This window comes from Maylandia zebra, linkage group LG17 (genome assembly GCF_041146795.1).
Source record: "Maylandia zebra isolate NMK-2024a linkage group LG17, Mzebra_GT3a, whole genome shotgun sequence".
Lineage (NCBI taxonomy): Eukaryota > Metazoa > Chordata > Actinopteri > Cichliformes > Cichlidae > Maylandia > Maylandia zebra.
The window spans coordinates 30,030,052-30,056,277 of NC_135183.1; the positions used below are offsets into that span (position 1 = coordinate 30,030,052).

General features: G+C 41.7%; 1 protein-coding gene across 15 annotated transcripts in view; it reads right to left on the reverse strand.

The window, feature by feature from the left end:
• Window positions 1-26,226, reverse strand: part of wnk1b (WNK lysine deficient protein kinase 1b) — a 95,025-nt gene that overhangs the window by 5,708 nt on the left and 63,091 nt on the right. For 2 of the 15 annotated variants that reach the window (XM_076875697.1, XM_076875696.1), the window contains exons 12-37: window positions 23,592-25,019; window positions 21,216-21,305; window positions 20,365-20,439; window positions 19,503-19,580; window positions 16,926-17,189; window positions 15,355-15,425; window positions 15,016-15,166; window positions 14,721-14,837; window positions 13,895-14,017; window positions 13,699-13,750; window positions 13,358-13,492; window positions 12,079-12,955; window positions 11,571-11,890; window positions 11,428-11,486; window positions 10,968-11,024; window positions 8,380-8,494; window positions 8,225-8,298; window positions 7,787-8,074; window positions 7,419-7,669; window positions 7,126-7,201; window positions 6,919-7,036; window positions 6,185-6,382; window positions 5,690-5,782; window positions 2,541-2,582; window positions 772-944; window positions 329-385 (exon numbers count right to left, since the gene is read on the reverse strand). In XM_076875697.1, the coding sequence (XP_076731812.1) occupies window positions 329-385; window positions 772-944; window positions 2,541-2,582; window positions 5,690-5,782; window positions 6,185-6,382; window positions 6,919-7,036; window positions 7,126-7,201; window positions 7,419-7,669; window positions 7,787-8,074; window positions 8,225-8,298; window positions 8,380-8,494; window positions 10,968-11,024; window positions 11,428-11,486; window positions 11,571-11,890; window positions 12,079-12,955; window positions 13,358-13,492; window positions 13,699-13,750; window positions 13,895-14,017; window positions 14,721-14,837; window positions 15,016-15,166; window positions 15,355-15,425; window positions 16,926-17,189; window positions 19,503-19,580; window positions 20,365-20,439; window positions 21,216-21,305; window positions 23,592-25,019 (5,382 nt within the window). The other 13 variants (XM_076875698.1, XM_076875699.1, XM_076875700.1 and 10 more) reach the window with 13 other exon arrangements.

The window sequence follows — 26,226 nt, forward strand, 5'->3', positions numbered from 1 at the left end:
TTGCTTCATGTCAGGTGGAATTTAATAATTAAATAACCAAAACATTTTTTTGGGAATTTGCATGTCTGAAAAGTAAAAAGTATCAATTTGAAAAATCAATATCACATTGTAATATAATAACGTGTAAATTTTACTGTGTTTTAAATGGCACATGATGCAAAATAATGCATTTTAATTAAACACCAAAAGATCAGTTGTTAAGGGAATACAATAGCACATCATCCAGAAATCTGGATGTAGTAAAGCAGGCAGGGATCAAACAGCTTTTTGTGTTTTTTCTAAGAGTTTAGTGCAGAAATGATGCGATGTGGTGTTTTTTAATATTAACCTCATAGCTGTGTCCCTGCACCGGAGCCTGCTGCAGCTGTTTGGCACTCCTCTTACCCTGAAACAGTTCAATATTTAATTTACTGTACAAACATAATGATGTAATATATAATTAATCACAAAAAACTGCTTCCATGTCCACTGATAACAGAAAAAATATTTGTCATGTTCATGACCTTTCTCTTAAGATTAACACTGCAAGGCACAAAGTTATGGCTAACACTTTTTGTATACATCCAAAAGGCCTTGGATCAGGTTTCTTCAACAGATCAAACACATTTGCATTTCTAAAAAGGAGGTTTCAGAGTTTAAGCTCTTTCCTCTCTGTCTTCATATCTAGTGAACTAACTATGGGACCTGCTGAGTCACTGATAAAATATATTTTTCTTTGATATGAAAACTCTTGCTATGTTTTAAAATATACATTCAAAAACAGCACTAAACCTGTGAGAGGTTCATGGCATCTCTGGCCCAGTTGTCCACCAGTTTATGAAGGTCATCGGTGAAGGTTCCTTTCCTCTGGTGTGGGGCTGGCATGTTGGGGGCCAGACACTGAGAACCCCCCTGGCTTTGACCCAAACCACCTGAACCGCTCACTGCATTGGTGCTATTCGTCCCTGAGAGTCAAGATAGACACAAGGGAGGAGGGAAAAGAGCAAATAGTGTGAGATAATGTTTAAAAGGTGAGGCAAAGCTGATGTTATCTGGATGATTGTGATTGGCGGCAGGCGGCTCTGTCTTAACCACAAAGGGCAGACAGAGGTTGGTCAGGTCAGGAGGTTTAGGGCAGCTGAGCATGTCGACATGGTCACAGAACTGCATTGTTTAGTTTTAATGATGGAGATCATGATGATAAACAGGAATAAGAGACAACTTATGATAGCAGAGGAAGGGCACTTTGGCAGTTAGGATAAATGCTGAACCCTTTATAGTATATATATCTTATTTATAACAAGGAATCAGATCACACTGGACAGCCTGTAGAGCATTCAAAATGCCCCTGCAGTGCACCTCTTAACTCTGAATACATTTCCCAGACACTAGATGGTGCTCAAGCTCTGTATCAGGAAGTATTATGTGTTTTTTTCCCCACCCACTACCAAACTTAATGCAGACTAAACTCCAAAAAAAAAGCACACACTGCAGGCTGGCTTTTTGGCATCTGTGTGTTCCCCATACCGTGCTCAATGATGGGTAATGACAGGGCTGGTCTATCAGTCCAATAGGAAACCACCAAACACTGGCTAGTGAAATAAGCTCTTTGCTACAAGACGCTGCACACTCTGCTGCTTCAAACAACAGTTTCAAGTCCCTTAATTCTGGATCCCTTATACTGCAGACAAGTCTTTGAGAATACAGGTTTATCTTTTGTAAATATGCAATTTTTATAAATAATTTAGGTCTGTGGAAGAGAAGATAAAGATTCATTTATAAATGCTACGAGGAAAACCATAAAGATATGAAAAGCATATACACATACTGCAGATAGATCATGTTTTCTTATGTTTTAAACATCCCCATAACTGCACATTACCCTTATAATCACACGAAGCTGATGCACTTCCTTTGCATACAAGATCATCCCAAAGCCATGCCAGCAGAATGAGCATGGGCGTTAAATATTGACATGATTTGTTCATATCAGATATTAAATGAGAACAGGCAGAATATGCAAGGATTGTCAAGGATTATACAGTTGGTCTGACAAAAATAAATAAATCAATAAATAGAAATAAACTGTCATGTCATGCTAAACAAAATGGAGGAAAATAAGAATGAGGAGACGCTGAGTCATGAACGACTGCAGCAGCATGGGATTCTGGTCTATGTAGTCCAAGCCAAAAGCCATGGTGAAGGCTGAGAGGAACGGGAGGGGCAGCTTGTATGTGTTAGTGTTTGGCACATTATATGCGTGTGTGAGAGAGAGGGAGAGCTTGCAGGTGCATGCGCTGTCAGTTTAGATCTGTTAAGGCTACACACTTCAGTTATTTCGGCCCTCAAACTGGACTTTCCCTGAAACGCCATCATCGAAACTGCAAAGCTCGTCTTAGCTGAAATAACTGAAGTTAACGGATCTCAAATCTGGCAGAGGGTCGGAGCTGTAACCGACAGGGCGTCAGAAGGCGGGAGGAAGCGTGGGAGAGCAAGTGCAAGGATGGAGGAGTTGGTATGGATGGAGGGAGGGAGGAAAGACCAAAAAGAGAGATAGTTACTACAGAGCTGGTTGCAGGGGCAGACTTTTTTCACCATCTTCCCTGTGCGGCCGGAAGACAACAATTGGAGGGATCGGGAGAGAGTCAGAGTTAAGCCCCGCCCACAACACACAACAACCAAACACAATGCACATTGTGACAGGTATAAGCATAATAATGTGACCTTGAAACAAACAAGACTTTGGTGTTGAGCTGCCCAGGAACATCTTAAAAACCTGTCACACAATGTAACATGTCCCCAGAAACACAAAGCAAATAGTGGAGGAGACTTTGCCCCTGATTATTATTATTATTATTATTATTTAATGTACAACCACACAAATGAGTAAAGCATTTTCTGACAATGGTAAGATACACAGACAATTTTCTGCAGATATGCAGACCTCAGTCGACAGTTACTTTTAGCCCAGAGGTGAACATATTATTTAACCAAAGCTATTGACATTGCTTTACTTTCAATTTAATAACAATATCAAATTTCAGATTTGCCTTTGCACACAGCCACATGTGCCATAAATGTGTACTGTGGCTTTAAGATGCTTATGGGCAAACCAAAACCTGGTTTCACATGTGATTCTGATACTCTCTGCAGCTCACAGGGCCTTACCACACCTGGGTCAAATATTGTAATCGACTTTGATTTTCAGACTTTCTATAAACAGGGTGGGATTTGTGCAAAAAAGGATTCTGGTTTTAAATTAATGTGCAAAATTCTCAGCATCACGTTTGTGCTTTCAGTCACAATCCAATCAATCCTAATGATACAAGCAAGACTCAAATCTATCTGTGCATCAACGTCACTATTTAATATGAAATAAGCTAAAAAATTACTGTCAGTCTAAAGAATTGTTAGGCTGAATAAATATTCTGCTGCAGTACAATCCTACGTCTCAAACTTAGACAACAGCCTGCTTTAATGACTGACTTAGAGCGGCTCTTTTTACACAGGAGTGCACCTACTACTTTCTGTCAGCCTATCATAGCAGCTGCACCACCGCATGTGAGTAACGTCTGCAGGATGTCTCAGACAGCGGCCCCATGCATAGCTGCAGTTCAACGAGATGAACGAACATGCGGTGCTTTTTGGCTCAATGAAAAGCCCGCCCCATGCAGTGAAATTTCTACTTAAAAAGACTGCAAGCACTGAAAGTGAAATCAGCTCCCCATTAGACTGAAGTTTGTGCTGTAGACTGTTTCAAAGTGCAGCGATAAAAATGAGAGGGATGCATAAAATCACACCCTGATTATAAGCAAGAATTTGAATCCAATTCTAGACTTTTTAAAACTATGTTAAGGAACAAGAATAACTCGAGTCCACTAAGACCCAGGTATGCCTCTCTCCACTCCTGCTGATGCAGCGACATGGGGACGGCTGAGCGGGCGGTAAGGACACCGAGTGAGGAAAGGAAAGAAGGAAGGGAGAGACAGGGTTTGAGCTGTAGAGGGTTCAGAAGCATTCAGAAACGTCCCTTAAGCACAAAACATTTGAGCATTACAGATTAAGGTTTAATAGAAACACTTTATTAAGAGTAAAATAGAAATCAAGCTTTGAATTGATGTAAAAACAAACTGCTTATTTCAAAAAATTAAAAACGCATGAAAGAAAAGCTAAAATAATCAACATGTCCGTCCTTCGCTATTTGGAAATAAGGGTTAGAAATGGAAGCAGTCAGGATTTGAAATTAATACCAGCAGACAACCGAAGATGAAATTGATCAGAGGGAGAATGTTTGTAATGATTATTGTTAGGATAGAAGCTTATTTGAGCTTGAATAACATCACAAAGAACGTTAGTTACAGGTCTAAGTATAAATGTACAGGATTCTCCAGCTGCTTGTAAAATCCATGTTTAGCTGCTGTATTCACTAGCTTTCCCTTTAAAGCCCTTTAAAGCCCGAATCACAAAATAATCGCCAGAAAATTCAAGCTTTGTGAAAATGAAGTGTTTAGTGAACTTTGTGAGGGAATTAAACGATGTATAAATGATGAGTTTTAATTTGTATCATATTTGCTACATCATCCTTCAAAGTTAATCGTGCAGTTTATTTCTACATCATCACACTGATGATCTAGAAGACTCAAAAACTGACAAAAACTTGTAAACATGTATCAAATATGATACAGTTGACTTTAAAGGGTCAATTCAAATGAAGCCGTCATCCTTAAGTTTTTCCTCCTAAATTCTCGGAAAAACTAACCAACTGCTATCATGCAGCAAACTTTATCGCAACAGCATAGATATGTTTGGTCAATCGGCTCTTCTGCTGTATTTGCGACGGAGCAGCGGCAGTAGAAGCTAGAAGCTCTAAAATTGATTTCTGCGGTATTAATCTGCAACATATTGTCATCAATCAAGCAGGACTGATAAGGGCTTTGACCAGGAGCCGTCTAATGAAACTTAGTTCCCTGCTAATGCTGTCAATTTCTGATTCATTGGATTTTTAGATTTTTATGACCCAGAGCCACAGTACCGGATTTTTGATTAGAGACATGGGCTTGTTTAAAAATGAAAAAAGCCTCAGTGTCACTAACTCAGTGTCTCTTTTGATCATTTCAGGGCCTTCACACTGCATCTTCAGACAGTGAGAAACTTTCTGTCATTTTCAGTCATTTTGACCTTATTATAGTAAAACGATTCTTATTTACTATAGCCAAAAGGGCGCAAGGAAGTTAAAAAAATAACATTTTTGGCAAGGAAGACAAAGAAAGAAACAAGATTACAAATGAAGAAATAGTATGTAAAGATGACTGCCGCAAGATCTGGGTGTGAAGAACTATCACTGTCTGAACATTTTGCGTCCTGCAGTAAGATCTTATATTGTTTACTTTTTTTATGCACCTACAACCTTTTTTAAGGTAAAAACGTTGTTTCTGCTTGTCTGTTTAACTAAAATACTCAGGTTTCAACTTCTGAAACCACAAAGTTTGATGTTCATGTCTACTCAACTGACTTTGCGTGTTTGTTTTTTTGTAAATTTAACAGATTTCTGCAGAGCACTGATGATATCAGAAGGAGCGGGTCTTCCTCCACCAAAGAAGAAAACTCACAGGAGAGGATGACTGTGACTCGACGGATATATGGGGGGGAAAAATTAAACAAAAGTAAGTAAAGATAAAAGAGAAGAGCAAAGAAATAGAGCGTTACACACAAAGAGCCAAGCAGGGCGTACTCAGAAAGCGCGTCCTCCTGCCGCCAGGCTTGAAGGCCAAACGCTCCGAACCCCAGCTGAACTTTACACAGCCTGAAGAGAGGGAGGAGGGAAAGAAGGGGAAGAGAGAGGAGATGAGGAAAGTACGGAGAAGAGAGAGGTGAAGGGGAGGAGAAATGAGAAGAAAGGAGAGCGATAAAACCGAAGAGAGAAAATTGAGAAAAGACACGATAAGAAGAAGGAAGAGAAGGAAAAGATGAAAAGAGACACAGTTGAAGAATACACAGAAAGGACACTGAGTTAGCCCTCACAGTTTTTTTTTCTCTCAACAAAGAACAACAGAAAGAGATGGGAGATCTTGTTGTGAGTGAGTGAAGACAAACCAACAGCATGCATTTGTCTTAATCTGCATGCGAAGCATCCAATAAGCTGTTTGTGTGAACTTTTAATGCTGCGGAGATGCAACGAGGCCCGGGACTCTCAGCGGATGCATACCTGGGGTGGGAGCACACAGGCTGGGCACAGAGAGCGCCGCCTCGCTGGTGTAGGCTGAACACAGGTTGTCACTGGAGGGAGAGGGTTTGAGGGGCTGGAGCAGAGTGCTGCTGTTCGAATCGGCTAATCCTCCTGGGGCTAGCAGAGCCAGCTGGCCGGGGTACATAGTCGGGACGCTCTGGGCGGATAGAGTGCTGCCTGAAGATAGCAGAAGGCATGGGCAAGAGGAAGGAGCAGGCCAGGACCAATCGCAGAAAGCAGAGAGACACGCACAAACACACAAACACAAAGGTAATGGATAGTTAAAGAGACCCATTTACCCAGACATTTACAGAGACACGCCCCCACACACAACCACACAGAGAAAAACAGACGGAGAAAGCAGTCAGAAATGTTCAAGCTCCGAGCCTGATCCCACGTGCAGGTGTACACAAGCAGATAAACACACATACATACATGTGCACATGGATGCATAAACACAGAGAGGATGCAATGTTAGCGAAAGGTTTTTGAACCGTCCTGGCTGTAGTGGGCTTAGGGTTCAAGATTAAGGTCGTTCAGGGTCAGTTCAACCAAATTAGAAGAACACCTTTTCATGCTCTGGTAGTGTCAGTATTTTCAAGTTTGTCTATTTTGTTAATAGAAACTAACTATTTTCACATGTGTGTGGGAAGGAAATCGTTTTTTGAATGAACTGAGCCTTTACATGTGTTCATCTTTTCACCAAAGCCTACCTGGCTGTAATGGACTCTTGCTGCTGGTTCTGGACGATTTCGATGACTTGCTTTTGGTGGGCCGTCTCCTCCTGCCAGTCAAGGTCAAAACAGGAGGGATCGCTGAAGGCGGAGGAACCTACAACGCCAAAAGGAAGAATTCTCACATTCCGTTTTTTTGTGATGCTGCCTTAATTGCAGTTTTTTTGTTTTTTACTCGCTGGTTACCTTTCCCAGCCTGGTGAACAGACGGTCTATTTCCTCCTTCTGGCGGGATTGAAGTTCCTGAATCTCACGCATGTGCCTGGTGGGTGAAAAGTAAAATAAGATATATAGAAGTAACAAGAACGGAATCATTCTTGGAAGGAAAAGGAGGAGAAGAAAAGCGCACGAGAAGGAGAGAAAAATCAAGTTTTTCAAAGCCATTAACCTTACTAAAGAAGCAAAGGTGGACAATAAAACAAAGAATGGACGTGTGAATCTATTTTCCACTTTAAGAAAATGAGAAAGGGATAACTCACTTCTCTCTGAGGCGAGTGACTTCCCGTTTGAAGTCCTCATCCTCAAATTCCGAGTCATTGTCACTGCTGATGTAGGAGTTATTGAAGGAGTTGTTTAGACTCGGCAGAGAGGCTTTATGGGTAGAATCTGGGGTCAAAACTTGGCCAGGATCGCTGGGTCCATTAGCAGCTTTGGCAGCAGGTGGAGGACTCTCCTCCTCAGCACGACTGACTGAGAATCTACCAACGCGGGCCTCGGGTTTAGGAGAAACCTAAAAAATTGAAAATATGAACAAAACAACAAGAGGAGGGGAGAGAATTAAAACTGGGAAAAAGGACAAAAGACGAAAAGGAAAGGAGGCGGCAGAGAAAATAAAGTGAACGATTACCTGAAAGCGTCCTATGGTGGTGGTGGGCGGTTTGGGGGAGGGGCAAGGGGATGTTAGAGGGGAGGGGTGGTGGGATCCAACGGGAGTCTTGTGAGGGGGCCCGTCCACCACGTCTCCTGTTTTTCCTGCTCCTTCCGCTTTCAGAGGCAACGAGGAGTTTTTGTGCAATGTGTTCTCTGGGCTCGAGAGAGTAGAGGATGATGAAGAAGATGAAGTGGAGGAGGTGGTGGAGGAAGACTCGGTGCAGGCCGGTCGCTGGACAGCGGGCTCTTCGATAGCCCGTGAGACCTAAGCATCGAAGAGAAACGTGGAAGAAGGCTATGAGACAAAGAAACACTTGGATCCTACTTATCAATTGGGATCCAGCGTATATTCATTATGCTAGCCTTACATGCAGACGGTATTCATGTGCGGTGTCTCGTGTTGAAGATCTTTTACCTTAAATCGTCCTAATTGAGTTTGAGGGGGATGAACAGGAGAGGACAAAGTTTCTTCCTCCACTGGAAAAGGAACTGAGGAACATATGATGGATACTTTAGAAATCACACAGATACAAAAATATAACATTAGGATTTGGGTATAATCGAACATACCTGGTTGTCCAACTGAAGCCACACTAATGTGGGAGGCCTGACCGCCCACAGAAACAGTCTCTGGACTCAACGCTCTCCTTAACTGGGCATCCAAGTCCTCCAGAGGCTGCTGAGACTGAAGAGGTGGGCAGATAAACTGTTAGACCATGCAAGAACAAAAACTGTGCAAAAAGAGGCAGGCTTGGCCACGCAGGTTTTACTAATAGCTGTTGATTAGCAACATAAGCACAGATCAGCCAACTGAATCAAACATTTCAGTTGATTTTAAGATTTTATGGATTAAAGCAACACCAAACTCCAAGCTCAGCTAAACTGATTAATTGTTTAGTGCTGCTCCGCTGTGAGTTAGACTGCAGTCTTAGATCTGCAGGCAGGTTCTTGCTGAGTATCTGGTTCGCATTTGGCTTCCTTCTATTTTGCAGCTCGCTGCCTGGAAAACTAAGAATTGCATAATCAAGGCCATCTTTGTAATCACCGTTCATGTATGCACAATCTTGGACTTTTTTTTCAGTGCAATTATGTTTTTTAGTCTTTATTTTCTGCTTTTATGGTAATTTTGTTTTCAGGGATGGAATATTTGTTTTATATAGGTAAGCTGGTATTCTAATAGTAAAAGGAGACTGTTGTTTCTATCAGCAGCAATTCATATTTCCAAGCAAAGCTCAACTCTGGGACCTTGCTGCTTCTTTGCACTCATACATGGAAAGTTGGACATGACGAGAGCACCAGCAAAACCTCCCATATGGAACAGACAACAGATACGGCACACTGATTAAGTCAGACACAACATTAAAAAGGGCAGGTTTGCTGGAGAGGGTTTGCAGCGGTTTGCAGATTTACTACAACCTTTGGAAGACTGAAGCAGTTTATATGGTGCAGCCTATATAAACTGCTTACCAATGATGTTACTGATGTGTAGCTGAGTCAGCTGAGCCATCGTCTGGTATGCAATGAGCTGGATCGCCCTTGTGTGTGATCTCATAGCCCACCTGAATATACACCATGCTCCATTCTCTTTGTCAAGGATTTTGTAACACTGTTTTATAGGGTGCAATATCATTGAAGTTTATTTTAAAAATCCTCTAGTCTAAATGAACGTTTCCAAGCAAACTGTAATTAAAATACTTCCAGTTATACCATCTGACTAAAAATGCAAACTAACCTCTGGTCCAACTGGATGCTTTAACCATCCTCAAAACTTGGCAAAGCATACAAATTAGGACCAGTTAAAGTCTAAAATTTGTCATTTTTAACACCGTTCCTCACCAAAAAAAAAATAAAATAAAAAAAATCAGATTTCTCTCCTTCGCCAATGAACAATGTGATCCAGAAGCTGCGCAAAGCCATTCATTCTCGAGCAATTAAACTACAATTACAAAATAAATAATTAAAAACAAATCCCAAGTGAACTTCAACGACAGCAGGATTATCTTAATCAAACGAGACATGTCTCATCCAGGAGACTTACATAAGGGACGGGATGTTGTATCCGGGCAGATCAGATTGTTTTAGATGTGTCACATCTCTCTATTTATTCAATGTGCTTGTCTGGTTGAAAGGAAAGTCTATTTTTAAACTGAAGCATTCACGGTCTGGCAACTGAAATCAGTTCACTATCTGTCTGTCCTGAAGTCATTGGTGCTCAAACTGCTCACTGCTGCATTTGTCTGGCAAACTGTTTTAATCTGTTTGGTCATTCTCTTTGACCAGTGCTCCATGTGCTTCCCAGTCTTTATCTTAAAAGTCCACAGAGACTTTTTCGTCTTCTTCTTTCAGCAGCTTCCATTATGGATCGCCTGGCATCCACTTTAGTCACACCAACTCTCTGCGTGTCCTCTGTCCTCTCTCCCTACATTCATTTCCACCTTTTCCACCCTGCCTGCGCTCTCTTATTTCCCTCTGTTGTGCACTGTTTATTCTTCTGGATGGTTGACCCCATGTATTAAACACATACTCCTTGCAACTTCACCTTCCCACCTGTTTCCCTCTCATTCACACACGTCTTCTGTCTCGTTTGTACTGATATTCACTCTTTTTCTCTCCAGCACATTCCTCCGCCTCTTCAGGCTCTCATCTACCTGCTCCCTACTTTCACTAAAGATCATCTCATCATCATCTGCAAACATCGTAGTCCACAGAGACTCCTGCCTTATCTCATTTGTCAACCAACCCACCTGACACTGCATTTATGTGCTTTTGACTTCTTTTTAAAGTAACACTGAAGTTAAATTACTCAATTGTTTAATGTAATTATTTCATTAGATTTCTTCTTTTTTTAAGTTTTACTGTCCTTGTAGGCTTTGTATCAGATGTATCATCTCTGCAGCTTTTTTATTTTGGGCCTTTAAGTGTCTCATCTTAGAGTTTTTCAAGATTGGCTGTAATAACGCTGCTGTTTCAGAGAGATGAATCATTTTAGCAGAATTTAGAAAGGGCAGAAAAAAAGCAGAAGCACAACTTATGCACAGCACAAATTAAATCCGATGAAGCTATTGCAAAAAGACATTACAAACACACTGAGCAGTCTATAAACAGTGTTGCACTGTTTCAGACACATCGGTCTTAAAAAATGATCCAAAAAAGAACACCTGTATTACACAAGGTCCAGGGAAGGGTGGCGGGAGTTCTGAAGGAGGAGAACTGGCCTAATCCCGGAGAAAGAGAAGTGATGAAAGCATGGGAGTGGGAGAAATGAGAAAGACAAGAGAAGAGATTTGTAGAGGAGATAACAAGAATAGTGTTTATGGTTAAGAATGTTACAAGGAATTTCCATGCCAGATGAGTTTTAAGGAAATTGGGGAGAAAAACTGTGGAAGACATACTAGGTGCGATCAAAAAAGATTTTGGTATTTCATTGATCGCAACTTGTGCAAATCTCCCAAAACTACATTATTTGTGACTTCCAAACAATTAAAAAAAATATGTAGTTAAAATTAGCTAACATGCACATGCTGTCTGACCACACGACACTTCATACTACAAAAAATTATTGAACTACATCTCAAAAAACCTTTAGTTTTAGAAAAAGTTTAGAATTATACAACTCACCGGTACTCTGGATAAGGGCGTTTTGGATGGAGTGGTCTGGCCTAATGAGACAGGGATGACTATAGAAAATGCAGAAAGCAACATTAAATAAAAAGAAGAGAAGATTTACCACCACTAAATAAAAAAGATTTAAATATTCCTACTAGACTGTGCAGGGGTGAAGACAGGCGTCCCAGGGCCCTGGATTGGAGCAGGGGATCCCAGTGATCCCAGCGCCAGGCTGGAAGGGGGTTGAGGAGGAATGGCTGACTGGCTGGAGCCAGATGCTGCGACAGACGTGGTGGAGGTGGAGCAAGGTCCTACTGGTGACGAGGTACCTGCCACAGCAGCCAGATCAGCAGCTACGATGTCTCCCTGGGTGGAAGGCACCCCGCCTCCGAGGTCCATGAAGAGAGAGCGCAGCTTCATTTCCAGAGCTTGGATGTCGTCTGGTTTGCACTGCGACTCAGAGGAGTGCTCACATCTGAAGGAGATCGGTGACAACAAGTCTCAGAAATAATCAGTATTTATGGGTAAATAAGTTAATAAGTAAGTAAGAATTCAAGAACTTTTCCACACAAAATATAGTCTAAAATTGACCATGTATGTGTGTGTGTGTATATATATGGATAGAAATAAAATAGAAATAAATACACAGTGACCACCTCTCACCTGGGCTCGCAGTCACTGTGGGCATGCGTCTGCCCAGCCAGGGCTGCTGTCTGAGGCTGAGAGTGCACCAAAGTTGGTTGGACTGTGGGGACATTTGTGGTCACCGGCAGAAGTCCTCCAGCGGACGATGAGGGAGTAGGAGCAGGGAGGGAGACAACAGAGGGCGCGAGCTGGGGACCTAGGATGGCAGTGGTGGGGATGACTGAGGAGGTCAGGGAAGGAGTTGGCAAGACTGATGAATGATCAGAGGAGACTTCACTGGCTATAAGAGATGAAGAGGGCGGGGAGGACACAAAAGGAATAGTGTGGGCTAGAGGAGGGGAGGTGAGCATTTGAGGGGGAACCACTGTTGGTAAAGTGGAAGGTACTGAAGCAGCACTGACAGAAGAAACTGTCTGGGACTGAGGGTGGCTGAAAGCCTGGGGCTGAGGCTGTGCTTGTACCTGTGTCTGGGGTTGTGAGACAGCCTGAGTTACTGGCTGTGGAAGTACCTGTGATTGAAGGATGCTTTGATTCACTGTTGTAGGGGGAGGAGAAGAGGAACAGGGAGGACTGAGATGGATGGCGGAAGGGGTCGAGGATACAGAAAGAGGAGGAAGAGAGGCATCCTGTGTTGTGTTTAAATTAGAAGGGACATGCCCAGCAGCGGCATCCACAGTGGGAGTGAGTGTGCTACTCTGTGAAGGGACAGAAGCTGCTGCAGGCTCCAGAAGTGGAGGATGGGTGGAGTGGATGGAGGGTGGGGCAGTGTTGGGCCCTGAATCAAGCTGATTTTGGTTCTGTCGGAGTTCAGAGAATGCTTGGTGTAAGCTGACTGCTCCTGTAGAATGGGACAAGCCCAAACCTTGACCTGGAGTCTGTGATGGAGGTGGAGAAACTGGAAGAGAAAAAGGAAACTATTTTAAGCCACCACATGATTATATGTAATTCCTAGCTCCACCCAGATTACACCGATTTATAGGTCACTGTAACCAAATTATTTAGAACACCCTACATAGTGTGCAGAGCCATTAAATTTGAAATTTCAGCCAGTGTACCACATACATAGTAAGCTATATTACACCTTATCAATTAAGAATCATGTTAAAAACATATCTAAAATCAACAAATTTGGGCAATTTTGGGCAAATTAGATCAGCACTGTCAGAAAATACAGTTAGAATGTTTCTGTTTCTTTTATTCAACTTCATGTGAATTCATGTGATAGAATGACAATTAAGGCCACTCAGGCAACACACGATCTCTACAGGTAATGCACGCAAATGCACACAATCCTTACCCGTCTCAACATGAGGTGCAAGAGAAGGAGAGGTGGGAAGCATTTGTTCCTTCAGCCTCGCCTCGGGTACAAGGCTGACGATAAATCTCCGACCTGCCGAGTGGACCACTTGTGCAGATGGACTGGGTGGGATGCCTAAAAAAGGCAGAAGAGTGAGACACGGCCTGGATATGTTATGACATGTTCTGTTGCAGGTTTTCAGGCTAAAAAAAAAGGTGTTTACAAAAGTGTATTTATTGATTTCCATTCAGAAGATCTGAAGGTCCTTGCCGCTCAATAAACCTGGTCTCGGATTTATTTTATTTTAAGGCTTTTTCTTTCGTCTTTTTTTTTTATTTTACCTTGCATGGGGGCAGATATTGCAGGATTCTGCTGTTGCGTGTCACCTGCCATCTGCAGATCGACAAGAGAGCATGCATTAAACAATGACAGTTGGTCTGTTAGAGGCAAAGGTAGAGATGACCAGTAAGTTTAGACACACCATAGACAGGCTATAAAAATTCAATAGCAGCAGCAGTGAATAAAATAAAGACTCACTGTTTTCTTTGTCTGGCTGTTGGCATCTCTTTCCAGACCCTTCTCATCAGCGTTCTCTATCACCTCTCTGACCTGTTCAATAAATGACTCTCTCTCGCTCTCCAGGATAAACTCACTCTCGACCTGCATGCACGTTGAAAAGGTCACGCTAAGTCACACGCTTATGAATTTGCAATATAATCAGTCACAAACAGCAATATTTCTTTATATAAGCCTTCTTCCTACATGAGTGTGAGGTAACATACGAGTAGTTTTGCCTTGTGTGAGAGTCTGATGAGAACTCTCCATGAAAGTGCAAGGACTAGAGCATGTACTTCAGTGGTTTTGGATGACGCAGAGCAGATAGCAGGCGCGCCGGCACGTAAAAACAATCCAGCCTTAATACAGAGCTATTAATAGGGATTTACAGACAGTATAACGTGAAGGTTGGATGGCTGAAGCTGACGAGCCAACATTCGCTCATATTCAAAGTAGTAACTGGTCAGCTGTGAGGAAATATTGTTTAATATCCACTCTGGTAACTGTGTGCTGTTGAAACATGCAATTCCACTGACGGGTCATACAAAGTACTATAGTCATTTTTAATTAGATTGCAACGTCAGAATTAAATTTATTTAATTAAAAAAGCTAATGACAAACTTGCTCTCCACGTGGGCTGTTTACATGTATGCAGTCTGCTCAAAAGTAATTGGTTAACAGAACTTAGACTATACGAAATCCTTCAGAACTCAATTCATATACAGAATTTTAGAACAACTATAATTTGGAGCAAGTGGAAATGAATCAAAAACAGTGGATGTGAGTCGTTGTGTGATATTGTGTGCACCATGATCTGGGCAATTTCCTCAGGGTTGTCTCCATCCAAGTCAAACCTAAAGGTCACCATCTTCCTGTTGTGGGTCTCCAGCTGACACTCTGCTACCCTGTCTCCAAGGTTGGAGATCTACATGCAAGCACATCAAGAAATACATACACAGAAAGAAAAGATAATGAATGGAAATAAATAACTTTACTGTAAGTGACACATTTCTAACAACCATTAAATGGATACTTGGTGCAGTAGAAAACAGGGCCTGTTTTTAATTTTGACCTCACAGGACTTATCAGGTGTGCGCTATTACATTGAGAACATTGAGTTTCGCCTTGGTCGTCTTCTCATGGTGTGATCGACTTCGCACAGAACGTCTCTGGTGTCGCTTGGCCGAGCGCCCTTCATGACGACCTCCTCCTCCCTCGTTGCCGTCGCTCAAACCTGAAGTCTCAGAATGGCCACTGAGGTACAACATAAGCAAAACACAGTAAGAGAGAAAGACCTAAAAAGAGCACTGAGTGAGAGAAAGATGTCACAAAGCTAAAATGTCATTCAGAGAAATTGCCTTGATTTCAGGGAAGAGTAACTGTGTGTGTGTGTGTGTGTGTGTGTGTGTGTGTGTGTGTGTGTGTGTACGTGCAAGTATTACCTCTCTATGAATGAGAGAACTTGAGGCGGCTGTAGCTGGGACTGAGGTAACTCTGAAGATTGTGAGGCAGGCTGAAACACACACATACACACAGATACATGCATGAAACTACGCATGACACACACGGGTGTGGTGTCACCACAAACATCAGGAACACTGAAGGGAAGGAAAAATAGCAGGAAGTTATAACAATTAATGCGGGTGTAAAAACAGAAGCAAATGCTAGCTAGATTATAAGAAAAGTAATTTTCAGAAGTTCAAGTAAATCCTGAGAATGTCAAAAACAGAATATGGAACAAGGATGGAATAAACTGTATCCTTTAAATTAGAACTTTATTCAAACTTGTGAAAAACCAAGTCCACACTTACACCTTTCAAAGAAATGATGAGGTTAAGTAGCAGCCAGGTGCTGCTAATCAAATGGACTTGATGAACTGATCATCAGCCAGTGTTCATCTGGAGCATTCAGGTGTCCCACTACCTCCACCCTCCCACCCCCAAGAACAGCCGGTGCAACGCTCAGAGAAACTGCGAATTACCCAACCCACATCTCAGACTCTACGGGCCTCAGTTAGCATGTTAAATTCTAAAGTTCATGACAGTACAACTAGAAAGTGACCGAGTATGGAGTACACAGTCTCTTCTCTTTAAAAAGAACATGGCAGCACAGCTTAGGTTTTCAAAGCCACATCTGAACAAACCACAAGACGTGTGGAGCAATGTTCATGGACAGCCAAGAGCAAAGTAGTGATGTTTGACCGTAATTCACAGCACCACGTATAGAGAAAAGCAAACACAGCATATCAACTGTCAAGCACGGCAGTGGAGACGTGACGATTTTGCACACCATGAACTCCTTTGTGTACCAAAGTTGCTAAAGTCAAATCTGAGGCCATCTGTCCCACACCTAAAGCTCGGCCAAAGTTGTATCATGCAACAAGACAATGATGTCACAGCAAATCAGCAATTCTGAGTGGCTGAGAAAGAATCAAGCTGCAGCAATGACCCATTCAAAGTCCAGACCCCAGCCTGACTGAGATGCTGTGGCAGGACTTTAAGAAAGCTGTGCATAAACAAACGCCTCAATGAACCGAACCAATATGAACCAAGAAGAGTTACTGATCAGTTCCACAGGACATTATATTTATTTTTAAACTAATCAAAAAATTTGGTTTTGCAGGTTCAACATGTTTTTTCTATTTTTTTAACTCACTCCACCAACAAGACGCGTAAGTTTTTCCAGCAATTATTAACTGACTGTATATTGTTACACTTAAACCCACAAAAGGCAATTAAAACAACACAAAACTGTAGCTGTGCATTTCCATTTCTTACTCGCAAAACTTTAACAAACAGAATTATCATATAACAATACTCCAGGATGTGCATTTCAGATTAAAAAACAAGAACTTCGTAACATCTTTGTGAGGTCCTATCAGTAGAAAGTGTGATGGTGGTTAAAAAAAAAAAAAAAAAAAAAAAACTTCATGCATGAGTTCCAAGATTTTTTAAATTTGGGAAAATTCTCATTTCATTCACTTTTGGTGGGTTCGACCATCTATAACCAGTACCTGAGGGGGGGCTTCCATGGGGGTATCAGGCGGGGCGCTGACTACACTGATGATTGGCACCACCGTGGCCAAAGCCTGAGGCACAGATGTGGGTACGGGAGTAGGAGGAGGAGGGGAAACAATAGTAGGCACCACCCCAACAGGGACTGGCAGAGGAGAGGGAGGGGGAGCCATGGCCGCGCTTGGCTTTGTGACGGCAATAGACAGCAACGGAGAAGGAAGGGTCACCAAAGGAACGGTAGAGGTAGGTGGAGTTACACCAGGCTGAGAAGGAAGGAGGAACAGAGGGAAAGAGAAAAGAAAGGAGAAAAGAGAAAGAAGAAGATAAGGAAGAGGAGATGAGAAAAGGACGGGAGCAAAGTCATGAGGGGATAAGGAAGTAGAAAAACCCAGCCAGGGATCAGACATGACAAGCATGGACAGACTGAATCTGGGTCTTTACTGGTCTCCATGATAAATCATGTTAAAATAAAGACGTCAAAGGAGCGAGTCATCCACAGTTCCAACACATTACTGACATGTTTCACACCCTTAACAAAAACTTAACCAAGCAAGACAACAGGACCGTACATCAAGCCTGTTAGTAAGGACATACCAAGCTCTGAAACCAAACAACACACACTGTGTGACAGAACAGCTGGGTGATACACACACCACTGGAAGACCATGCAACAACAGAGCAAACCCTACAGACAACGTGCAATACGGCTTTACAATGTAGATGGGCAACACTCTCAACACCACATCACAAATGGGAAAAGAAGGCTAAAAACCTTCAAGAGTCAAGATATGGAAACACTGTAAACGAAAACAGCTTTCTATTTTTAGTCTTCAAGATCCAACGTCCTGAATAAATATTATTACCTACTGCTTGGTGTCGTGTGTTATAAAAGAAATACATACAGTAACAATAAAAACTGCATGTTTGCAGAAATGGTGAAAAGAAAACTTAACAGCTAAAGAAACAAAACCGAAAATATTGCTTAATATTTGAATCATCGGCTGTCTTTTACTCAAAGATTCAATCTACACGTTTAGAAAAACACATTTTTAATCGTTTACAGCAAGGCAAAGATACTACATTCATTTTTATATACAAAAAAATATCAATCAAGTTGGTTAATGGTGTGTTTAAGTGGCCAATCTCACTGTTTGAAACAATGAAAATTATACTAAAAGGTTTAAAAATAAAAAAAATGCAAGTCATGAAATCATTACTGTAAAACTAAAAGACTAAAATATCCGTGCAATGAAATTTAAATTCCATATTTTGTCTTTAAATCGGACGTGACGTGTTACTCTTTATAATTCTTTAATATATAATTTGTTAGATGAATCAATTTTTGTAGTTTTGCACAGATCCACAGTTAAAATCAAATAATCGAAATGTAATTCAAGTGCAGACTTTCTGCTTTATCCAAGGGGTTAAATACTGTATTAGTTGTGTAGTAATTATAACCACTTTATACACCGTCCCTGATGTCCAGAGGCTAAAAATAACCAGACGATGGACTGACAAACAGTTTCATGGCCAGGAGAGACCTGTTTCATTATCATGATAAATAAAGGAGACATAATATCTGGAGTGGATACAGCATCCCAAAAAGATGTCAGTGTAAATGAAGGAAGAAATAAAGACTAGTAGAGGCTCAAAAGCTCAAATAAACCTTTCAGAGAGACAAAACTTTACCACCCTGTGCATTCTGTAAAAAAATAAATGCACTGATGACCTCAGCAACACCAAAAGGCCTGAAGGTGCATGATGACAGAGTTTATGATCCTTAAAAAAAAAAAACACTCTCAAAGTGCCGGACGTATCAGGTCTACAATCAGGTGGTTGCTTCATGAATGGAAACACAAAGGCTTCAGACAGGTGCAAACCACTGATTTCACCTCAAGAACAAGAAGGCCTGATGAGGACTTTGGCAGAAAACATCTCAAAGAGTCTTCACAGTTGTGGAAAAGAAAATCTTCGGACAGATGAACTCAATATAACTTGTACTAAAACGATGCCCATGGGCTCTAGTGTTAAGGTCATCGACTTCAAAGACAATCAATTCTAATATTTAAAATTATGTCCGTTTGTCCAATTACTTTTGAGCATCTGAAAATCAGGGCTTGTGTATAAAAATAGCTAAAATTCCTAAACAGTTAATGCAAAATTGTTGTTAAACCCCTTAAATCAAAGCTAAAAGTCTGCACTTCAATCACGTGTCGACTGCTTTACTTAAAACGCACTGCAGTGGAGTACAGAGAAGAAAAAAAAAAAACACTCTTTTTCCAACAAAATATTGACTTAGCCTTAATACCAAACTAAATACTGGACTATTACTGGAAATACTGCCCATCTCCATTTCCGTGCTCATGTGTTTGTTGTCCATGCTTTTACTAAGGTGGTCAGTGAGAGCATGTGGGGTAAACAAAGATGCACTGTCAGGAGAATACACAGCTCTACTCAAAAGGTCTATGTTCTGTTCAAAGGATTCAGTTAATGCATCACAGTTTCACGTGAGGACAGAGACAAACAGGCACAGCCACTTACAGTACAACAAACTACAGTGTCAATTACGACGATACCTGAGACAGAGCTAGCTGAGCAACTTGGTACAGAAGATAAAGGTGCTCTAAACTGGGAGATGGACTTAAGTCACAAAACTAAACACGCAACCACACGGCGTACCACACAAACACAATGATATACAAGTGGATACGTAAAAACACGTAAAAACAAACCCGGTGGTAAACACAGGCAGCATGCCCACGAGCAAGCCAGAAAATGGAAAGAAAAACAGAAGAAAAGTGAAGAAAGCAGAACATGCAACAAGACAAAATAACTGAGAAACAGCAGGTGGAATGCCTAACTACATATCCACAGATGCGTATGTGCATTTGTCTCTGGGTATTCGGGTACAGAAGTGAGGAAATACTAATGGCAACTTTTACTCTAGCCCTGAGGTGAAATAACAGACACTGTTATGAATTGTGTGAATTGTGAATGAATTGCGTTTAGCAGATTTGTTTCAGATTAGAATTTAAAATGTGGGCGAGCAGTTGCATTATATGCATAAGTGTGTAAATAACTAAAGATAAATGCAGATATACGAGCCATCAGGCACCTTTAAAAAGACCTATCACCACCCACATGTACAATTAGGAACACTTCAATCTAAGCCAATCCAGTATGCCATAATAACCCACAATCACTTTACTGTTAAAAAGTTAAACTATCAACTTTCTAGAAATGTCAACAAAAATAAAAACTTAAAATTTACATTTATGGAAATGCTGCTTTAGTGGATTGGGTTAGGTTACACAGTGTTAATATATAAATGAATGTATATTTAAATACTCAATCTAGAATAGAATCTCTTTGAAAAGAAAGAGTCCTAGCTAAAAACACATATAGATATATATTTAACAAATACAACTATAACTGTACCTGTGCAGGTGACTGTGGCAGAGGTGTGTGTGTGGGGCTTTGAAGTGATGTGCTACTCTGGCTAGATGAGGCAACCTGGAGAGGGACAAACAGAGAAACGTGGGTGAGAGAAAACAGTGTAGATCAGGGGTGTCCAACTCCAGTCCTCGAGAGCTACTGTCCTGCAGCTTCTAGATGCATCCGTGTCTCGACACACCTGAATCAAATCAATGGCTTGTTACCAGGCCTTTGCCAAACTTGATGGCATGCTGAAGAGGTAATCCAATTTGATTCAGCTGTGTTGGAGTAGGGATGCATCTAAAATCTGCAGGACAGTAGATCTCGAGGACTGGAGTTGGACTCCCCTGCTGTAGATATTTACATAAACAAAGATACTCTTTATGTGTTTGACACCGAACAAAATGGTTAATTTAGCAAACTGCCAAAAGATAATATGGCTGCATTCTGACAAAATAAGTGTTACAATAAAAATGTAAATGTGACCAAATTATAAAGGGTCATAATATAAATGAAATAATTGACTATAATTTATTGCTCAATCAAAGTTCAGTTCTTTGGACCCCACAGCGTACTGATTAACACATTGAAATTACTCCTGTAGTTGGGAGTAGTCCACTTTGAGCTACATTTGAGCCAACACAAAGAGCTGTGAGCAAGGCTTCACCTCCTCTAACTGACCTCACTAAACTGGGCCTCTTAACTGAGGCCCTGAGAGTTTTGCAGGTTGCCGCTCCAAATAAAGCTTGAGGTGATAAATTTCCACCTTTCTGTTCAAATCTAACTCCCAATAACTAATATGTAGGTGGCCAAAACACCGAGACTTGAAAATAATGCTAAAAACCAATGCCTACCTGTTGGGCAGTCCCAGAAAGTGGTGGCTGTGTGCTGGCAGGGACCAAAGCAGGTCCTGAAGTTGGCTGAGGGGAGGACACCTGAGTCTGCTGTTAAGAGTCAGATTTAGAGAAAGAAAGACAGAAAAATGGAAAGACAGGACCAGATGCAACGTCGTAGGACAAAACAATGGAGGATGGAGGAGAGAAATTGAGAGAGATTATGGACAAGAGAGAGTAAAAGAGAGAAAAAGACAATTAGAACATGTTTGTAGCTTTTGGATCCAACAGTATGCATGAGTACAAACACAAGGCAGTTCTGCTCTTCTCTAGCAATCATTTTTAATCTAGATCTTCCTCTTGTGTATGCACACATGCAAACAGACACGTATACTCTAATCCGACGACAGATATATGCACACTGATATCTAATGTATGCATATACGCAGCTTGTAGTATAGCATGTACAACAGTATGGGCACGGCACTGGGGTTAGGCAGGGTGTAAGTAGGATTTATTTAACATGCAGGTCAGGACCTAAGTCATTAACAGTGATGATAAAAAGGTGTTATATAGCCAACAGAGCACAGAGTAAAAATTGGAATACTCTCTATGAATTAACTAAGATGTTTTAAAACACTTGCTGCTTTTTCAGATTTCATCCTAACACCACATGTCCTGTTCATGGCCCTACCTCTGACTCTGACAGAAAGTCTGATTCACTTGAAATGATGCAGGCTTTCTTTTGAGTCAACTTATCATTTCAATTGTATATTTGATTTTCAATCCTTTGAATTTCATGATGGTCATCACCCTGACAAGCTCCTGTGTTCACTTAACGAATTCTTCAAATACTCTACAGTAGCACAGAGATGACTACAACCAATCCACTGATGACTGAACCCTTAGAAGGCCGGAAGCAACTGTATACTTGTCGTGAAGCTCATCCTGAGAAAATATGGGGAAAGCTTACGCAAGTACGGTACGTTGCACCAGACGTACGACTACCTAGCTTTCTCTAACATTACAGGGAGTAACACAAACACATAAGAGGTTGCACATACGCAATATTTAGTAAATAACGTTGCTAAAAAGATCAAGAACTTAATATAAATGAGATGGAAAAAAAGAGCTACTGATGGACGATGAAAAGGAAAATGAATAAAGGAAAGAAAGTAAACAAGAATGTCAGCGTTCTAAGGGTTTAAAGAATTTCAGCTGTGACCTTTGAACCCTGTGTAGGAAGTTGATTTTCATTGTGGGCAGGAAATGATAACATAATATGTTAAATTAAAGAACTGGCTCGAAGCCAAGCTCTTTAGCATTTACAACACAAATTGTGAAACACACAGATGAACGTCTCTCTGCATGGTTACATTGCTATTTTGTCTAAGCCTCCTTTAGTTTTGTTGTATGTTTCTGTGTGTTTAAGCATACAAATCAGCAAAGTCTTACAGCTTTATGTGAATTCAGACGTTGCGTTAAATGTCATAAAATGATATCAAATGTGCGCACGTCGACGTCTTAAAGATGCCTTTTTTAAAATGTACATCTAGATTATTCATCTTAACCATTAACCTTTAAACTCCAGATCAAACTGACTTTGGATTTGTATGGGCTAAAATTCAAGTATACTGTAGACACAGTATACCAGCACAAACACACATTTCTCATATACTTTCATATATGAACATACAGACAAAATATTACTTACTGATAACACCAAAAATTCACAACATAAACACAGAGAAGAAGGGAGCTTAGACTCGGCTCATAAAGCTTTTACACCACAGAGTGTCCCAAAGAGTCTTACTTTCAACGTAATTATCCATTTACTAAAAATAATGCCTCGAATGTTAAACTTAAAATTAAATGGTTCTGGTTTCATGTTTTTAACCAAAATATTTGAAAGAATCACCCCTTTTCCTTTAATGCTGTTGAAGAATGAAGAAACTACGAAGGCAGACTCTCTGTGGTGCTTGCACGACAGAAAAGGGGGGATTAAATCACAAAGACTACATGATGACATAAAGAGAAAAAAAAATACCATAAATAAAATATGGAGGAAAAAAAACAACAGGGATTGGTGTAACAGACTCTGGGTCAGATTACCAATAAAATTCAATTTCTTTTGCTAGATTGCACAACATTGTTCCAATTATTTACTGGCTACGGGGTCCAAGAACAAGACTGTTAGAAGGATAATATATAAAAAAAAACTGCCAATCTGTGAGCTGTTAATAATTTATAATCAAAAGCAGAAAATACCATAATTTAGGAATTACAGTTTAACCATCAAACAAAACATTCTATGTAAAATTTTGGTATAAATTTCAAAATCTAAACTAGTAACTGACCCAGAGGTCTAGGTGTGGTTTCTAGTTCTAAACATTGTACCAGAGGGGGGTTAGCGGCCTGCATGGCCAGCAGTGACTCGTGGTATGTCATATCAGGTTGAGCTGGCACCATTCCCCCGTGCCGGGCCCAGGAGCTCTGGATCAGAGACTCCAGCTGATTTGATGACGACCCCCCAAGCGGGAGCTCGGACGATGGTGTGGTGGGCAGAAAGTTCTGCACTGAAGGCGGATGCCCCTGGGGATCTGCGTGAAGAACTCCCCCTGGTGAATCGTAAGGCGCAGTGGAGGACGAGCGAGGGATGGACTGAGCAGCTGAGGACTCGAAGGAAGGAGGAAGAGGTGGCGGAGGTGGTGACTGGAACTCTCCTGCATCAGAGGAGGTCAGAGAGTCGCTGGAAGGATCGGGACTTCTGTCTTTTACAGTCAAACCTGCGTGGTGAAGGAGGAGACTTCCCGGAGGTAAAGGGAGCTCCGGACTCACGTAAGAGTACAGCTCTTCTGTCACTGGCTGCAGACGACTATATGTGCCGGAGCCACTGGATCCCGTCCCAGGGCTGTCCTCTAGAGGGAGGTCCATAGAACTCCGTCTGGCCCGGTAAAGTCTGGATGCCAGGAGGCTTGGATCTCCAGCAGCGGCTGCAGCTGCAGCGGCTGCAGCTAAATGAAACTCAAAAACACTTCCGGTAGGTGGCGGGGCGTCGGCCATTACTGGAGGTGCAGAAATGGGAAAGGAGGATGAGGAAGCATGCTGTGGAGCATAGCATCCCTCGGATGATGAAGAAGACATAGAGCCAACCGTGGATGCACTCATGGGGGGTAAGGGTGGCGGTATTGGACTGTGTGCACTCATTCTTTGCAGGATATGAGGATGTAAGAACCCTGCTTGAGATGGAGGACCAGGATCAAAACCCAAACCAGCAGCTGCAGCTGCTGCCTGCCTCTGCTGATGGAAAAGCTGGTGTGCAGTCATTGGGTAGCCTCCATATGCCATTGCTTCATAATGGTCCAATAAGGCTGCTTGATTTAGATTGAGTCTCCTCACTGCTTCCTCGTGCTCTGCTCTCATGTCTTTGAACCCATAAAAACTTGGATCAGATTGTCCTGGGAGATGGAGGGGTTCCCCAACACCAAGTCTTTGAGCAGCTGCTGCAAAACCAGGATTAACCATGAAGAGAGAAGGAGCCTCAACACCCTCCATGCCAGAAAAAGGGTGGAGGCTGCTCCCGTAACGAGGGTAAGCAGGCTGAAAGTGTCGGGTATGCGCCTCGAGAATGGAAGTGCTCTTGCGTCTCTGAGTGTTGTAGGCCTTTGGAGGCCCAGTAGGAGGAGGTGAGAAGGAAATGGGACGCTCAGGGATAGAGGGGAAGAAAATAGTCGGGGGGTCTGGGAGAGTTGGAAGAGGGACGTTCCCTCCTGCTCCCCCTCCTGTGCTTGGTCCTCCGCTGAAAGGGTGTGGCATTGAATGCTGCTGTGACAGTGAGATACAATGGATTTAAGAATGACACTCAGAGAGAATGACACAGAACCACAGTAAAGGCCCAATGAAATGGAGAAAAAGAGCATAATTTCAAAGAACACCCCAAAATAAAAAGGGGGATGGGGGTAGTCACCTTCTACACTTAAAGGAAAATTATGTGGTTAAAAGCTGTTTAACAAAGTGAACCAAACTGGTAATGAAGAGATGGGAAACTGGTTACAATAGACAGATGAAATCACACACAGCTACAGCACAAAGACACAAGACAAGACAGAAAAGGACAGATATACACCATCACAGGTGGAGAGAAAGTGAGTTATAAAATGCAAAGAGAGGAAAGGTTGTCTCAAAGGTTGACATTATCCTAATGCATCTGCAATCAGGAAAATTGTGTTTTATTTCAAACATATCTCTGCAAAATGTTGACCTTTTAAGCAGCCAGCTGCCGCTTGCAAGGAAAGGTAGACTGCAACACTTTCCAGAAAGTGCAAATATCTTCTCACAGATTCTTCAACCATCACCTACGTCAGCGGTCCCCAAGCCTCGGGCCGCGAGAGCTGAGGCTCGGGTGTGAAATTTATGGTTTTCAGGGCTTTTATTGTTAACTCTGTTTCCCTAGGTCTTTTCCCGTGTTGTAGTTGTGCGTCTTATTTTGAAAGAAATGTTTACGCGTTACCATTGTGACCAGAGAGCATTCAGGGGCAGAGAGGAAAATCTCCTCCTGAAATGCGCCAACTCTCAATGCTGCTGGTGCATTTAAGGAGGACGCTGCTAATAAAGTTACAAAATTACACGGCGAATATGCGTTTATTATTACATTTACAAAATACCACAGTTTTTGTCTTGGTCGTATCATTTAATTTTGTTGTATTTATCCGTGACACCTTAAAGGCCGGTCTGTGAAAATATTGTCTGACATTGAACCAGTCCGTGGCGGAAAAAAGGTTGGGGACCGCTGACCTACGTCACATCTTCGCTGTCTCTGCATGTTATGGGAACATCCTGCATTGTTTTTATACCAAATTGCTGTAAAGTAACCAGTTTTCCTGATTCAGGATGCACATTTTATTAGAGCATTTGACTACAGAGCAGGGTTAAAGTAAAGTGCAATCACTGCGTATTTAATAGGACTATGCGGTGGCCAGTGGAGGCCGAGAGAGTTTTATAGAGACGTATGTCTAGAATCAAAGACTCACAA